General features: G+C 36.7%; 1 protein-coding gene across 42 annotated transcripts in view; it reads right to left on the reverse strand.

Moving 5' to 3' along the window:
• The window catches only part of RIMS1 (regulating synaptic membrane exocytosis 1), a 448,418-nt gene that overhangs the window by 187,012 nt on the left and 242,265 nt on the right, over window positions 1-19,141 (reverse strand). For all 42 annotated transcript variants that reach the window (XM_088795626.1, XM_088795625.1, XM_088795622.1 and 39 more), the window contains 2 exons: window positions 9,521-9,861; window positions 5,515-6,380 (listed from right to left, as the gene is read on the reverse strand). In XM_088795626.1, the coding sequence (XP_088651752.1) occupies window positions 5,515-6,380; window positions 9,521-9,861 (1,207 nt within the window). The remainder of the gene's footprint in view (window positions 1-5,514; window positions 6,381-9,520; window positions 9,862-19,141) is intronic.

Consider the following 19,141-nt stretch of genomic DNA (forward strand, 5'->3'; position numbering starts at 1 on the left):
TTATAATTGCTTTAAGGTTACAATTTTTTGAAAAGACTATAACCAAATTCTTACAATATAATCTGGTTTTATCTTGAGCCATCCTGTTTGTCTTTAAAGTCCCCAAAAAGAGTCCTCTGGATAGCCAATAAAAAAGACATGTCATGAGGACAGGAACCATGGCTATCTCTGTCTCTATCTATATATCTATCTATGTATTCGTGTTTATTTATTTACTTAATATTGTACCTCTAGACCCTAGCACAATATGCCTGGAATGTAGGAGGTTCTTATAGATATTTTGATTAACATCATGTATACCATGCAATATTTATGTAACATCATATATGGATTATTACTTGAATGAATGAATGATGGCCACATTTTAAAATCTCAAACCCTCTTAAGGTTACAGGGGAAAGCATTAGGACTATCAAAAGAATCTAAAATGTATCCTTTGCTCTCAAGAACCAGAAGTAAATCAACAACTTCTGGTCAGAATTAAAAGTCCAATGTGAATAGTTAGCATTGCACTGTTGAAGCCCAAAATGGATACTCCCAATACTTTGTTTAATGACTAAAAAATAATATAAAGCATTCCATGAACAAGTTACCCTTGCAACCTGGTTGTTGCAAGGGTTCCCCACTCTTGTTCTTGATTTCCCAAGTTGTCAGGTACCCAAACTTAATAGTCAATGGTTCACATTGCCCACAGCCTACACCCTGGTCCCCTGTCTTTGTCTTTAGGGGGAGAATTCACACCTGTTATTAAGGGTCCTCAGTATCACTTTTCAACCACTCATTGTTTGATATCCTTGCAGGTATCATTTCTTATGAACAATCCAGATACCGCATGCTCCTAAAAAGACTGCTATACACTACCTAGCAGTAACAGTTACGAACCAACCACTTAGCCCTTGTGATACATGTTGACCTCTGAAACCAGTCATGGAGTGCCTTACAAGTTCAAAGACAGGATTTTTGTTGTATTTTCTCAGTTTACACAAAGTCAGCAAGAAGGAGAGGATTAAAAATGAAGGATACCCTGTTATCCAGTGCCAGACTCTTCTTCCAGCTTGTTTTGTCTGAGGATTTATACTTTAAGTTCCTTGTAATTATAAGTGGCTCACTTTCCTGATCAAGCAGCAATGCTTCTATGTTTCTTCTCAGAACTAACACTGTTCCTTTCCCTCCTCCCTGTTGGTACCATCTTGTCTCTTTGTTCTTAGGCCTCTTAATTCTTTGGAGGCACAAATCTTCACTAGACTTTCAGTGAATTATATTATACATTTAACTTAAAATTCAACTGCTATTTTATAAGCAGGGTTTAGTTCACTCTTTTTCTTCTGTATAGAAAGATCTATATTAGTTAATATTTATAAGCAAGAATCAAGAGATGCTCACTTTTTCCCAATTGGCAAAAGCAGTATGAACAGCATTCATGTTGAAAACATGTGGTCACTGACCTCAGTTTGTAGATAAGCCCACTAGATAGAGCTCACTGCTAAGCCCTGTGTGGGTGTTGTGTGTGTGAGTGGAATTACACTATACATGTGCAAAATATTATATTGAATACAAATGCTGGGTTGTCTTTCATTGCCGTTTGATCAGGTTATCTTTTTTTTTTTACTGAATGGTTAGACACATAGCAAAATTACATCAATGTATTTTGAACACATGCTCCTTTGAGGCATTTATTAAATTGTATTTCATTGTGTAATTACTCTTTATTGCAAATGCCTCAACAGAATTTAAGCTTCATTACAGCAGGGAGCATGTTTATCTTTTCTTCAAACCTCAGTTTATCCACTGAAAGTGCTAAATATGTATTTGCTAATAAATATACAAACCAACTCAGGATAAGAATAAGAATATCAGTTACAAGAACAGTGCACATATATTAAGTAGCTACCCTATGCCAGTGCTACAATCTGAATGTTTATGCCCCCCCACCACAAATTCATAATTTGAAATCCTAACCCCCAAAGACGATGGTATTAGGAAGTGGGGCCTTTGAGAGCTACTTATGTTTTGAGGGTGGAACCTTCATAAATGAGATTAGGTTCTTACAAAAGAGACCCCAGAGCTCCCTAGCCCCTTTACCATATAAGACAACAGCGAGATGATGCGAGGCATGAACCAGGAAGAGGGTCTTCAACAGAACGTGCAGTCCTGGCACCCAGATCTTGGACTTCTCAGCCCACCGATGGTGAGAAATAAAATTCTCTTCTTCATAAGAGAATTTTGTTGGCAGCCTGAACAGACTAAGAGAGCCAGGCATTGTGTTAAATGTTTATTTATATGTGCAATTGATAAATGGAATAAGCAAATGCATGGGATAAAGTAAGATGCAATTTTAATTTGTCTCCCATTGCACTGTAAATTTTATTCCATACGGATACTCTTCCCCTGAAACAACGTGGCATCCACTCTCTCCTAGGAAATCCCTTCCCAAAGCATTCTTCCCCTTCTCACCCCATTGGAGCCTATAAAATATAAAAATTTTTAAATCTTTTCTCTGTATATATAAGCAATTATCTCATACTCATTGTGATATTAGATATCTATGGCATAGGAACCACAGGCAAAATCAACAGAGGAAGAATGCTACAGCATCCTATTGTATATGCATCATCTCCTTCAAACCACTCACAACCTTATGAAGTAGAAAGTTCTATCTCCATTGCGCCAAAAAGAAAACTGAGACTTATGGAGATAACTTGTGCAGGGTCAACAATGCTAGAGATTATCATTGCTGGGTCCCAAGACAACCCTTATTAGGCAATGATGGTAATAAAGTCATTAATAGATATCACTGAATGATATAATGTATGTTCTTTAAAGTTTCATTTTGTAAATGTTGAGTTGGAATTAGTTAAAATATTAGAATAGGACAACTACTTTGGAGTAAATTCAAGACATCAGGAGATTAATTATAAGAGAAAACAGGGTGTCTATACCAGGTAATGGCACATGTGATGCCCCTGTGTTCCCAGATGAAGAGATTTAACCCCAGCTTCAGAGGTGTGTACATCCTGAGTGGTCACCAAAATTCTCAGAATGATAATTACCAAGGAGGGGAGAGAGTGCGCAGAGGCAAGAAGTTCTTCACTTTATACCAGCTCCAATTACCTATGCCACTAGTCATGTTTTCTTTCACAATCTGTTCTTATTGTAAATAATTCTGAAATTCAATTCTGTCTGAGTCCATGCTCATTGTGATTTATAACAAATATGCAGTAAAAGCCGGTATAGAGCCCTTAATTTAAGAAATGGGAAAAATTATATTATTACATATATAATAATATATAATATAATGTGTGCATATATATGTGTGTGTATACACACACACACATATGTATACTGTGTTTCCCCCAAAATAAGACCTAGCCGGACCATCAGCTCTCATGTGTCTTTTGGAGCAAAAATTAACATAAGACTCCATCTTATTTTAATACAATATAAGACCAGGTCTTATATAAGATTGGGCATAATATAATATAATATAATACTGGGTCTTATATTAATTTTTGCTCCAAAAGACGCATTAGAGCTGATGGTCGGGCTAGGTCTTATTTTCGGGGAAACACGGTATATATACTGTCAAGAGTTATCCACACACCAATTGAGCACATCCATTACTTAACACCTCTTTATTACTTCAAAGGGGAGAAATAAGTGTTTACAAGACAATCTTAAGGCACAAAAGGCAGCAAGAGTCTACTGACCGTTTAACTTTTTAAAAAGCCCATAGACAATATGCATAAATAGAGGCATACTGACTTACAAGTCAAACATAAGTTATCAGAAGGATAGCACATCAGTGTAGCACAGACATTTCCTGTTTCATATTGAATTGGAAATTGCACTATCTATAATATCTATTAATGCTTTTATTTCCAAACCCCACCACTGCCTATCTCATTAACCAGCCATGATAATCTCCAGTACCCTGTGACTCTGCACAAGCCACTTAACCTCCATGTATGTATGTGCATATATACACATATATACATACATACATAATATATACATGGGGAGAGAGAGAGAAAAAGAGACAGAGAGAGAGAGAGAGAGAAACAGCAAGAGGCAGACAGGGAGAGAGAGGGAAAAGGAGAGAGAGAATACACCGGCTATACCTGCACACAGTTTGGAGACAGAGAAGATGAGGAAGCAAAGTGATTTTTTATCAAATTTATTAAGTTTAGCATATAATTTAACAAGTATAAAGCAAGCCAAAAACTATGAAAAAGTCATCCCAGAATATAAATTTAAAAACATAGAAGGACCCCCACACTACAACGAGGCTGATGACCCCTACCACTGATTTAAGACTGTGGCCAGTTTAAATCTGAGTGAATCTTCAAAACAAACACATAATTGTAATGTTAAATTGAAGTATTTGCTAAGCCAGTGTTATCTAAAGGAACTTTCTGTGAAGACTGCTCTTGAGCACTTGCAATGTGGATAGTGTAACTGGGGAACTGAACTTCTAGTTTATTTACTTTTAATTAATTTAAAATTAAATACTAGATGCAGCCATGATATTGTAGAGAGAAGGTTTAGACAGAAAAAAAAGCAGCCTATCATGCAACGCTCCAAAATCTTTTAGAATGTTATGGGTAAAATGAACTTTTCCCCCCAAAATTACTATTCAAAACACAATATTAACATGTTCATGATATAATCTTTGGGAAGCAATTTCTTTACAAATTGTGAGATTTATTTCAAACTTCAAAAATGCTACCTCTGTGACTGGATATCACACCACTGAAGTTTTTTTAAAAAGTATACATTTCCCCTTGTCAGGCATATTTTTGGTTTCTAGCGAAGAAGCTATTTTTTTCCCAAATAAATCTACCCCAAAATAATAACTTAAAAACAGAAGACATTACTGAATTTCCCAGAATGATAGGAACCAAAATCATTAAGAACTCTTGTAACCCAAATCTGGAGCTTGTGGTTATTTTAAAATCATACCAAAAACAAACAACAACAAAAAACTAAAACCTTCTATTCACTGCTAGGGTGTGAGCTTTCAGGGCAGCGCTTTTCTTTTTCTTTTTATATTTTTTTATCCATTTTTATTGAGATAAAATTGCTACACCGCTCTGTAGGAGTTTAAGATAAAACTGTATAATGGCTTGACATAACTATATTGAGAAATGACTACCACAGTAAGATTAATTAACATCCATCTCATCCAACTAAAAAAAAGGGGAAAAAAACACACACAAAAAGTTTTTTCCTTGTGATGCGAACTTTTAGGATCAACTCTCTTAGCAACTTTGTAACACATCCATATGGCAGTGGTAACTATAGTCATCGTATTGTACATTACAAGCCGCAGTTCTAAACCCGGCACACGTACACCTCCAGCTCAGCACGCACGCACGTCCAAGCTCCAATACAGGCACCTGCGAGCCCTGCACACGCGCACCTGCCAGCCTCGCACACGCGCACCTCGGAGCTTGGCGCGGGAGCACCTGCGAGCCCCGCAAGCATCCAGGCGCGCGGCCGACCCCTCCGCCTCACCTTTCTCGCTGACGCTCTCGCTCTCCAGCTCCACGTCTTCACAGCTGGTGTACTCCGGCGTGGACACGCCCTCCTCCTCCGAGCTGCTCACCGACATCTGCCGCTTCTTGCCGCCCCTCTTGGACCGGTGCGGCTTGGGCGGAGACGGCCGTACGGACTCCGACTGATCGGAGCTCAGCGAGTCGTTCCGCAGCATGGTCTCCACCTTCTCGCGCTTGGCCTTCCGGATGAGAACAGCCGAGCTGGGGTCCAGGCGGCTCTGCTTCCTGAGGGGCTCCTGGGCTTTGGGCTCCGGGGCTTCTGCGGGGATCGGCCCATGCCGGGGCGCCGGCGGGCTGTGGTTCGTGAGCGGCTTGGCACCCGGCGCCCGGGCCTCCGCAGTCCTGTCCGCCGAGTAAGCCCGCGGCGAGTCGGGCGGCGAGGCCCTGCTGGCGGCGGGCGCGCGTTTGCCAGCCTTGCTCTCCGGCGGCGCGGCTCCCCCCTCGGTGCGCGGGAGCGCCACGTCGCTGTGCCGCCGCTCGTGCCTCGCGCGGGACACCCGGGCGTGCATGCGCATCTGCTGCTCCTCCGGCGGCGGCTTCACCGGGTACCGCGCCAGGTTCGGGTCGCTGCGGTACCTGGTCTGGTACTCCTCCTCTTTCCTTTGCTTCTCGTCATCCACCGCTTTGCCATCCGCGCGTTTTTCCCGCACGTCGGGGTAGTCCTGTGACCGCCCTTTCTCCAGCCTTCGGCTTTCCCGCCTTTCTTTCCGCTCCCGTTCTTCCAGGACTCCCTCCCCGGGTGGCACCGAGGACTTGGGCACGCGTTTCCGCTCGCTCTTCAGGGCTCCCTTGCCATTCTGCTCAGATGGCCCCGGAGTCTTCTTTCTATGATATACAAAGGAATGTCAAGAGGGAGAGCAGCGTGTAAAGATTCAAGTGAAGACCAGACCTTCCTATTCCAGATTTAAGTCCTTTCCAATAATTAGTTATAATTCACGATAAGGAACCACATTAACCTATATATCTGATTAGCTTTCTAAATAAGGCTCCTTCACATTACAATATGTTCAGGGACTTTAGAACTAGTTTGCACACTTAAAAGTCTTTATAAATTAACTAGATCAATACAAGGCATCAATAAATTAATTCAAAAAAGCATCAATAAATAAAAAGTTTCATGCTAACTACTGCTTGTGAATTAAACTAAAATGTTTTAGATGAAACTGATATAGGACATAATAATATAGGAGCAAAAGATAATACACACATCGATTCAAAACTAAATATACACTTGATATATATTTGGACAATACATATTGCCAATTTTTTATTACAATTGAAACTTTTAAAGAAATGTGAATACAAGTATGCCCATTTCATAAATCAAACCTAATAGCACTTCTTCAATAGTAGAACAAAAGTAATTTTAACGAGATCATGTGCACCCAAACACTTTTTAGGGACTTGGTTAGGGAAAAGGGGGGGGGGATGGATTTTAGCATTCATCCTACTTCCCATGGGCAAATATAATAGAAATATTGAAAATTGTGAAATTATTATTTTTTCCTTCCTCCATCCTCCCTCTCCTTCATTTCAGAACAGTCCAAAAGAGGAAAACAGTTTTGTCTTCTACTTTTCTCTCTGTGCTATTGAAGTCACTGACAAAGATAAAAGAAAAGAAAAAGGTTTGGCAATCTTTGAATCTTGTAGATGTGTCTGTCATTCAATAGCTCCTTTCAGCCCTTCACTGTACACTGGTGTGGACCTGATTTTGGAAAGTTCTACCAACTATACCAGAAGTTACAAAAAGTAGGTGCCTTGTCTAAGCATTTTGACACTGTATGATCTACTATGAACATAATATAGAGACAACCTGACACTCTTTTTGGAATCTTGAGGTCCACAGAGTGGGCTTTCCAGAGGGAACATTGTTTGACTGGAAGTCCAAAACAAAAATCATGAACAAAAATCAAGAAAAAATCGACGATGAGAAAATTTCTATTGTGGGTTACCGAAGTAGTAATTACTAAGGTATGTTGTGGGTCAATCTGAGGAGAGGCTGTTGATGGTGAAAAGAAAGGGTAAAGGGTTTCAAATGGCATAGGACAGCAAAATAGAAGCATGGCAAATTCTGCTTGAGGCATTGGTCTTTTGAAGTGAAAGGGATTTTCAAATCAAGGTGGATTGCAAGGGTGACATTGTCAGGGGTCTAATATGAACACATATTAATCATTATTAAGCATAGTTTTCACAAATGCAGGATGGTTGTACTGCAAACATTTAGTAGCTCATTAAGGCATAATTGAAATGGTTAGAAGTTTATATTGAGTCCATTTTCTTGAAATGCTGATAAATAATGCTTACCTTGCAGAGTTCATATAAGGAATAAAGGAGACACATCATCTGTGAAAATACTTTATGAAAGGATATAGGATTATGCAAATGGAAGTTCTTTAGTCTCTCTGAATCTTTGCTTTATTGATTATGCCTTTTCTCATCTCTACCTTTAATTGTTCCATTTCCACTAGCTCCTGATAAGTGTACAAAATATGATCAAGAATTCAATCATCTAAAACTGCCATTCTTTCAGTCTGCCTGCCATTTTTCAGGCTTCCCTTCCTGAAGTTACCATCTAGCTCTCTCTTTTCCTTCTCCTATCCCCCCAATGTCCGTACTGTTTTCTTTAGTATTTATATAATCACTAAGAGCATTTGCTCCTGTCAATTTTCTTCAAATTTCATCTAAAAGGTCAAAACAGATTGTTTTTTCTCAGCCCTTATTCTTGAGTTATTTTTAGTTTCATGTGAAAAACAAGATTCATAGTTTCTCTTTAGAAACTTTACAACATTAAATTCTCTATCTTATTTAAATAAATCATTTTCTGACCAATCTCAAACTACACATTCAATATTTTTGTTCCTTCTGAACCCATAACAGAATTATCACTGAAAGCTATGAATTCTGCCTTCACTGAGGTATGTCTGGTGTCCTTTCTGTCTTCTCACCACATAATTTAGGTACACTGATTCTCTCTTCTTGTATTGTCCTCTCCTACTCTGTTTACCTACCCTACAACTCCCGGATATCTTACAACTCCTGGATATCCTACAGAGTTTAATTCAGAAGGTGCCTCTTCTTTCCTGTAGCTCCCAAAGTACGATATCTGTTTTCCAGTTTTGATCAAATCAGCCTCATGATATAATTAACTGCACAGGTGTTTGGCTTCCCTAGGATGTTGTGTGGTATCTTCCCTAGTATCTGTGAGGAAAAGGATCATGTCTTAATTATCTTCATACTCTCTGGTCCCTGGCACAGTGTTTGCTTAGAGTAAATACACAATAACTACTGGCTTGAATAATAGCTACATTCATCGAATGCCAACCATGTGCCAGCTCTGAACAAATGTTCTCACTGAATCCCTGCCATAGCCCTGTAAGGTGGGTTACTGCCTAGTGAAGCAGAGTCAGGACTGAGATACAGACCTGTTAACTTTGAAGTCCTTCATCTAATTTATGGGCATTGTTTGAAAGGGGGAGCAAAAGCATTCCTTAGAGGTGACTCTCCCATCCAGTGGGCTAGTTAAGGGTTACACAAAAGCAGCCCAGCCTACTCTTAACAATGGTCATGTCCCCCAAACTACCAACCTCATGAAGAGATATACCCACATACTCTCCAATGGGTCAGATTTGCCTATCCATACCTCTCAGAGTACACTTTCAATTAAAGGATTAATTCTGTAAGTGAATAAATAAGAGCTTTTCTGTATTCAAGATTGGAAGTTAGTAGCTCAACTGGGTGACTTATTTACATCTGTGCATGGTATGAAAGAAAGCTTCTCAACAAAGGTCTCCGAAGGCATGGTACATTCTAGAGATAAAGTACCTCAGGCTGTTGTTGCCTTCCATGTGCAGCCTGAGAAGCACCAGTTCCACCACATTTCTCTCAATAGCAGTTAAATTATTGAAAATGGATTTGCTGTCAAGGGAAGACCTTGCCATTTGCCTACGGGGTTTATGAACTATTACCTCTCTCTTGGAGGTTCACTTCTAGACCTGGATGCAGCCTGCTTCTGTTCTGGCCCCATGGCTTGCTGTGAGGGCTCAGCCCCTTTGCTCCTGTCTGGTTGTGCACTGGGAGGAGCCATGTCTCGGGCGGAGGCAGCTGCTGTGCTCAGGGGTGTCTGAGACCGTGATCGCTCTTGGAGCCGTGCTTTCTTTTCTCTGGGTACCTCAGAACCAGCACCTGTAGCTGTATCACTCAGGGTTCCATCCTGACTTGGCTGCTGAGGGCCACTTCCAAAGAACCAGGCCCCAGATTTGGTTAAGATTTCTTGTTGCTTTCGACATAAATTGCATACCCACATAACCTATTTGAAGAAGAGAGAACAATATAAATTTTCTATGCCATTTGGAAATAATTTATTTTCATCACATTGACATATCTTTTACGGAAAAAAAGATGGCTGCCATCTTCCTATTTATCCTTGTAAATTTGTTGTGAAAATGATCCTTGCACAAGAACAATCAAGTATATGAATGCCTGGACCGGAACCCATCTGAAATCACAGTGCCTCTGGGTAACCAGGATAGAGATTTTCTTGGCATTCTAATCCTATGATTCTGAGTTTCCTTCTACCACACATCTACTACATTTTGTATGACTCACTCTGAGGTTTCATTTAAAATATGTGTTAGTATAATGTTCTAAGTAGGGTAGTTGATTGAAAAAATGTTTTAAAGAGCTATATACAGAGTTAATATATGTGTACATAAGTTTCAGGTCTCAAATAACTTAGGAGATAACTTTTTTTTCCAAAAATCATCCATTACTAAAGTGAATATTCAAATATATCCCCATGGAACAAACAATAAAAGGTAGGCACAAAAGAAAAACTCAAGCTGTATATTTCCTCTAGTTTATTAGTAATAAACTAACTTAGGTTTATTTTGTGCTATTAAATATAAGTTTCCACATGCATATTTACTAAATCAATAAGTCTGGGGCTGAGTTTACTCATATGTGACAACTCTGATATAGTTTCTACTAGGAGAGCTATTTTGGAACAGTCATTTAGAAACATATCCACTGATAAATCATAAGATGTATGACCACTTAAAACAAATCTATATATCTGCTCTCCTCTTGGTGACATTTAAAATGAATGCAATAATGAGGACAACAATGATAATAGAAATTAATAATAAAAGTGATGCCTAGCAGATAGCTAAGATAGGTGCCTGCAGCCCCATGAGCCTTCTCGTCAAACATCATCAGTACCTCTGCTTCTCTGTGGCATGAATTCAGCTCCCTGCCTCAGTTGATTTCCTCTGAATGTACTTTGTATCACTTTGTACTTCAGAAACAACACTCCAAGTAAAACTGATTAACAATTTCCAGGCCCTCGTTTTCACGAATACTAACACAGTCAACAATTACTCAAAAGTATCACATAATGATGAATAAATCCTAACACATTAAGTGAGAAACAATACAAGTAAAAGAAGTTTTGTTTATTTGGCAAAAAAAAGAAGAAAATGTAGTACTAAAAACATTCAGATGATAGGAAAATTATAGCTGGAGCCATAAAATTGGATAAAAATAAAAGCCAACGTGAGAATACAAAAGGGAAAAAAAAGCAACATATATTTTAATGTAGAAAATATTGCAGAAAAACTGTTATGAACTGCTGCTTTCCAAGCAAGGAAACTGAAATGAATTAATAATATGAGGAAAACTAAGATTTAGAGACATTTACAAAAGTTATTTACAATTGTTGAAGCTTAATTAATTCCTCTACATTTCCTCATATCGTAAGATGAACAAGGTTCACAATAGTAGCTAGGTATAACATCTACACAATATATTAAATTGATATCACAGAATTCCCATTGACTAAAATGTTAATCATGCTGGGCAAAGCATTTCATAAGCCTATGTCAAAATAAAGGATTTGTGGAATGTATCTTCAATTTCCAAATAAGACTACATTACCCACAATGTATCATAATCTCTTTGTGTCATAAAAAAGGTCCCTCAAAAGTCCACATTGATTGTACAAGGACATATCAAGGACTACATTATAGGGGACAATGCCCCAGGGGCAGGGCTTCCATGCACAGTGATACTGATTCTCCTTTGCCCAGACCCTGGATGGGAACAGGTGATGTGCTTCCTCGTTGATGGCCTTTTTAGCTGACAGTGATGAACAGGTCTGAAACCATGCCATGTACAGTAGTCCTCACTTAACACCATTGAGAGGTCCTGCAGCTTTAAGTGAAACATCATATAACAAAACCAAATTTACCACAGGCTCATTGATAAAAAACAAGTTAAGTTCCTATGGCATCTCATCAATGTTATAAGAAAACCAAGTTGAAGAAATAGCATTATTTGAGGACCTGTTGTAGTTCACGGAGATTGGTAGAAAATGTTGACTATTTTACACAAAATAAGTAGACTTTAAATTTGTATTTATCACACTAATTATAAGCAAAATATTATTCATCATCTAATGTAAGTCTTTTTCTACAAAAATATTAAAGCATCCTTAGGATAAATATGAATGTCCTTGAAAACCATACAGAAAAACACAATAAAATTTACAATCAATACAAAATTCCAAAATGGACTTAAGCAGGAAGAGGGAGAAAGGAGCATAAGACTGATAAAAAGAAGGGTAAATGAGACGAATTTATTGCATATATTTATATTTTCTAGAAAATGCTTAACTTTTTTACTTCACATTTTTAAGTGTTACAAAAATGGTCCAGTGAAAAGTAATTGCCAGATTTGGGAAAGTTCCAAATTTTGAGTATGTGCAGAATTGCTACAGGATCAATAAAAGCAAACAAAAAATATAGTTATTATTATTACAGTTAAATTTAACAATTCATTTAATATCATGTCAAATTTATTCAAAAAGGTTACAGTTAGTGGGTAAATAGAAGCAGCTACTGTAATTAATATTCCTAAACTATTATTTATTCATTTACATCTCTGATGTTTCATTAAATCCACTGCATTTCTATACACTAACAATGAAACAGCAGAAAAAGAAATTTAAAAAAGCAATTCATTTTCCAAGTGCAATGAAAAGAATAAACTACCTAGGAATAAACTTAACAAAGGATGCAAAAGACCTACACACTGCTATAAGACATTCTTAAAAGAAATTGAAGAAGGCACAAAGAAATGGAAAGATATTCCGTGTTCATGGATTGGAAGAATCAACATAGTTTAATGGTCATGTTACCTAAAGCAATATATAGATTTAATGTAATCCCCATCAAAGTCCCAACGGCACGGCAATCTTCTCAAGAAAAAGAACAAAAAATCGTCAGAATTGTATGGAATCACAAAAGACCCTGACTATCCAAAACAATCCTAAGAAAAAAGAACAAGGTGGGAAATATTACACTCCCTGACTTCAATCTATACTACAAAGTAACAGTAATCAAAACAGCATGGTATTGGCAGAAAAACAGACACAGAGAGGAATGGAACAGAATTGAAAACCCAGAAATAAACCCACAAATATATGAGCCGATAATTTTCAACAAAGGAGCAAAAAACATACAATGGAGAAAAGAAAGCCTTTTCAATAAATGGTGCTGGGAGAATTGGAAAGCCATGTGGAAAAGAATGAAACTAGAGTGCTATCTGTCATCATGTACCAAAATTAACTCAAAATGGAACAAAGACCTAAACATAAGACCTGAAACAATAAATTGCATAAAAGAAAGCATAGGTACTAAAACTTATGGACCTTGGGTTTAGAGACGGTTTTATGAATTTGACCTCAAAGGTAAGTAAAGTAAAAGCAAAAATAAATTAATGGGACTATTTCGAACTAAAAAGCTTCTGCATAGTAAAAGAAACTATCAACAAAACAAAGAGGCAACCAACTGAATGGTAAAAGATATTTGCAATTTTGTCTATTTTTAACACTTAGGAAAAACATTGTTTCATTCCAAATCTTTTCCTATGTCTTATTTTCTTGTACATCACAATCTTTTTAGATTTATAGTTAAGTGTAGTCAATCTATCCTCCAACTTGAAAGCAAAATTCACTATAAAAAAGTCAAAATATTTTTATTAAAATACTACTTCCCAATCTCAATTATTATTAGTTATATAAACTATTCTTGCCACAAAATTTAGAAATAATTGCTTTTTTGAGTTGTAAATAGAATAGACTATCTTCTGTCATACCTTTCTAAAGCGTTTATATCAAACATCACAGACATGTATAAAAATGAGCCAAATAGTTGCTAAGAAGCAACACAGTTATGTATGTTTTTTAATTTAGTATTAAGTATTATTATGCTTGCCTGGAAATAGATAGAGAATCCAAAAGTGGGATAAAGAGCCTTTCTTAACTAGTTTTCTTTAAGCAGAGGATAAGACCATTATTTCTACCCCCAAAAAATGCTATTTATTTAACATACACACACACACACACACACACACACACACACACCCTATTAGAGATGGCACCATGCAGGATTATACCCTGATTAAGTACCCTGGGATGTGTTCCAAACTAATCTAAACTACAGCAGGTCTGTGTAATAACTTAGCTTAGCAATTTACAAATGTTAAGCAACCAGATACAAACACAAATGAAAGATTATTGTGATGTAACATGGCTTTTGAAAGTCCATATCATACTTCAGAACTATTTATGAAGAACATTTGAAAATTTTATTCTGATCTTTAATCCTAGTAGCATTTTAAATTTCATCTTTGCCACTCAATGAATTCTTAAGAAATGCAGATCATTTTATAAAACTTACAGAAATTTTTTACCCAGAAAAATAAAAGTTACAACATAATCTACTGTACACACCATTCTCTACTACTACTACTACACACACACACACACACACACACATAATGAGGGAGAAAATGAGAATAAATATGAATTCCATGGATAAAACCATGAGTTTGGCAGAAAAATGTTATTCAGATGGAAGAAATACTTTACACTTGTCTTCACATGAAATATTTATGGAACCAGAAACACAGAGCAGAAGAAATGTGTCTTAGATATACTTTTGATCTCTTGATGATATTAGTAAGGTGATTCATGACAAAGAGGTACAGAATTCTTACATTAACATAATGTCTTGCTTGTAAGACTCCATTTGAGGTATTTAGTATTGTAACATAAAGACTAAATATAAGCATGGATATTTTTAAAATACAAAAGGTAACCTGTGTTTAAATTTTCATTCTATATTTTATGCATAAATTTTAAAACCAACTTTTATTTAATACGGCACTTTGTTTAAAACTTGTTACACTACCATTTTGAAAAACATGCAAAAGAAAACAGAAGGTATTCAACTTCATTATAGATGCTACATTACCTGAAGAATTTCACTCATTTTTCTTACTTTCTCTGTTCAGTGAAAGTACTCACTCCAGCAGAAACTGGGGACAAAATTATCAGGGTGGTATTTTTTGTTGACAACAGCAGATGCAATAGTAGAAAATAGTTGGCAGAGTACATGAAGATGAGAAAGTTCTCTTTGGGGGGTGGTGGAGAGAGAGAGAGTGTTTCTTCCAGTCTTCTGTTATTGTAGCTGTTTCATGGTTTATTTCCTTTTTAAGTTTATAAAATACATGAAGTGGATTTATGAATGAAAATATAATATGGAATATATCAGTAAAATACGATCTGCAATGCTTCCTGTTAAAGAATAAAGCACCCCCAATCAAATGGACTCACTATGAGCATTTTGGTTTAATTTCTCAATGCAAACTTAAAATAACCAAGATTCCACCGTACTTTGCATTCTGTTTATTTAATATTATAGCACCAATATTTTCATGTGATTCTAAATGTTTCTACAACAATTTAACACTACAAAATATTCTGCAGAGAATTGTATCATTTGCCTAAACATTAAACTGCTTATATTCTTTCAGATTAATGTAGAATGTTGAAGTGAAAAACTGTTCATCAAACTAATTTTATGTTTAAGATCATTTATTTTTTTTAGAATGCATTTGGAAGAAAATGCATTATTGGGTAAAATTTTACAACACATTTAAGGCTCTTCTGCTATAACTAGTATGCAGTAGTTAGGGTTCTTTGTATATTTTGCAAAATTGCCTCTCAAAAGGGTTGTGCTAACTTGTAACCAAAACCTGATAACATCAGTTCTTCATTTTAAAATCTAATGATTTAATAATTTCCCCCAACCCTGCTCTCTCACCAATGTTTCATGTTTGAGATAACATAATGAGATCACATCTAAATAATAGTAAATAAAGTTACAAAGACATAAGCCCCACAACAAAAAAAGGAATCTCAAGAAAGGGAGATCCTAACAAATTTTTAGAAGTTGATAAATGTATGAAAAAGGATGCTGAGTGAAAGAGAATGGAGGAAGCTATAAACTGAAGGTTGAAAGGGCTTCCACCAAGAAGGGAGCTAATCTCAGCTAAAACCATGAGAAGCTCTAGATTAGAAATGGCAGATACTATGGCACAGCAGGAGATGTGGAATTAAAAATAGGAGACTATTTAAAAATCTTTATTAAGAAAATTTACTCTACACATGCAGAATAACCACTTTCACACAAATCTGAAATAGAGGGCATTGCTGATCTTCAAAGCACTCCTTATTCTATAGATAGATTGTCTATATTCTAATGACGGGTTCCTCAATTGTCTACTCAAAAACACTTCCATATATGCACACATGAATACACACTAAGAAATCCCAATCATCCTTTCTAATGCCTTGTTTGTGTCTTTCTCCCCTATAGAAAGTTAATGAAGGACCACTAAACTATTAAAAAGTAAAACGAAACCTACAACATTAAAGAAAAGGGCCAAGATAAATATATAGAAAAATTGATTTTGGAAGAGTAATTCCAGAAATAGAAAAATAAACCTTAAAATAATCTTTAATTAGTGTTCAGATATCAGAACAAAAAGAGCTTTTGAAAATTAATAGTAAGAGTGTCATACAAAAAAAAAAAAGGAATTTGAAAGAAGGAATATACAAAAAGTAAAGAGATGAAAAACATGAGACAAAAATACAACTAATATGAGTTCCAAAAACAGAGAACAGAACATGGAGGGGAATAAATGTTGCAAAAATAACAGAAGAAAATACCCAGAGCGGAAAAAAATCACTGCATTTTAACAAAATGGATGGGAAAATAAACCACTAAGACACAAAACTGCTATAAGTTTTCAATACACCAAAGATAAAGAGAAGATGTGAAAAGCTTCCAGAAAGAAAAAAAGCAGGTCCCCTTCAAATGAATAGGAAATAGAATAGCATCAGACCTTCATCACCAATATTGAATGAAGACAAGACTCAATGCCATCATCAATAGACTGAGGATTCTAATAGTTCCTACCTCATCAAGTTGTTTGATAATTAATGAGATAATCCATCTAAATTGTTCAGCACAGTTCCTGACATACCGTAAGTGCTTATGAGGTACTAATAACATGGCAGTTACTAATTATTGCTAATAACTAATAATTGTCATTATTTTATTAATCATACATATAAAATCTTTTGGGGGCTACCAACTTCTTGCAAAGTCAGTAAGAAAATTATATTTTGTTCCTACAGATATATACAGAGGGTGCCAAAAAATGTATACACATTTTAAGAAAGGAAAACTGTACTCAAATTGTAATATTCAATATGTACTGGCAACAAAAGATGAATACAAGTCACATTTGACTTCTGCAATTACAAGAGGTGCTCAAAGTGGTTACCATCAGTGTCCAGACACATCTGAAGATGGCGAACTACTGCTTGAGCAACGTTGACCAAAGTGTCCACTTGCATATATTTTTTGACACCCCTGGTATATAGGTATATATACCAGAGTATCCATCCATCCATCCATCCACCCATCTATCTATCTACCTACCTATCTATCTATCTACACTTATATGTATAAGGGTACATATATACACACTTATTCAGTCATATCAATTATATTACATTACTCAAAGTCTCTACATATTTTCTAGTTGTTTTCACAACTGCTGTCTAATGGTGTACCTCTCATTGCTGCTGTTTCTGTAAACGTCTAAAATCTGTATTATCGTGATTCTGTATAGGTCACGACATGTCAAAGGCAGCTGAATGATGAAGGGAGCAGGTCCTATAGGTGGATTGTCGGAGCCTAAATCCTTGTTCTCCTACCTTCCTGCTAATGCTACGTAGGACAGATTACATCATCTCTCTGTGCTTCAGTTTATTCATTCATAAAATACGGAAAATAATAATGATTCCATAGGCTCTATATTAGGATTAAATGTGACAATATATGTAACTGTAGTTGGCCTATAGAAAGCACTCAATAAATATCAATGCTTATTAACAACATTTAAAAACTCACTGTAGAAATGTCTTCAAACCAAAGGTAAATGTTTGTTTGTTTGCAATATGAACTGTCTCACTTTGTATATGTTTCTGATTTCAACAAACATTTGTGAGGGCCTATTCTGTACTAGGCATTGTTCTAAGTACTGGAGATACAGCAGTGAACAAACTGGAGAAAAATTCTCACCTGTGGAATTTATTATGTCCCAGTGAAAGAATAGAGATAAAACATAATAGTAAACATGAGACATGCCGGATGGTGATAAACAGTAGAACAAATGAAACGAGAAGAGGGCTAGAGCATTCTATCTTGCAGTGGGGTTCAATTTAACACTGATAGGTCAGGGAAAACTTAACTGAGAGAGTGATATTTGAGTAGGGTGGGGCTATCTGGCAGCTGTCTGGGGGCAACTGTGTCAGGCTGCAACAACAGCATGTGAAAAAGGACTTTGTAGGCCTGTTGGCTTCCGGGAACAGCTGGAGTCAGTAAGAGCCAGGCTGAGCAGTGGGAGATGGGTTCCCTAAAGCAACAGGGTAGGTCTTTGAGGATCACGCAAAGACTGACTTTTATGAGAGTAGTGGGGAGCTGATGGAAGGTTTTGAGCAGAGAAGTGGCCTGATATAGCTTAGGTTTTAAAAGGATCCATCTGGTGGCAGTGTTGAGAATAAAATGTTGCAAATCAATCGTGGAATCTTCGTGAATTGAACTCTACTACTGCTATTTTTATTCTGTTTTGGCTCATGTTTGACAAATATGTTTTCCCACCCTTTAGGTTATCTTCTTGTGTTATCTTATTGGAGATGCATCTCTTTTTATATAAAGTACAGGACTGAAATTTATTTTTTAATGCAATCCAATCATCTTTGTGTTTTAGTAGCATCCGAACACACACCAATCCTTATTTTCTGTGTTTTGACATCACAAGATGATCCCCCATTCAAGGAAAGTAAATGTGTACAGGTGTGCTCTGGATCCCATCCCATCTGTCCAGTGAGTACTTCACTCCATCACTGACCCCTTCATTTTCCTATGTCTTCAATCTTGCCTTCTCTATTGTGCCTTCCCTTTTGGTATATACCTACAAAATAACCAAGACTTTTCTTCTAATAAAAACAATTCTTTAAACTTATCCCCCCTCTAGTCACTTTTTTTCTCTGTCCCCTTTAAAATCCAGCTACTGGTGAAAGTAATCTAAATTAATACCTTCTCCACTTTCTCACCCCCCACCCCCGCCATTTATTTCTCACAGCTTTGATATCTGACTCCAGTCCACGAAAT

The sequence above is a fragment of the Rhinolophus sinicus genome, chromosome 2 (genome assembly GCF_057876585.1).
Source record: "Rhinolophus sinicus isolate RSI-liver-muscle chromosome 2, RSI-T2T, whole genome shotgun sequence".
Taxonomy (NCBI): Eukaryota; Metazoa; Chordata; class Mammalia; order Chiroptera; family Rhinolophidae; genus Rhinolophus; species Rhinolophus sinicus.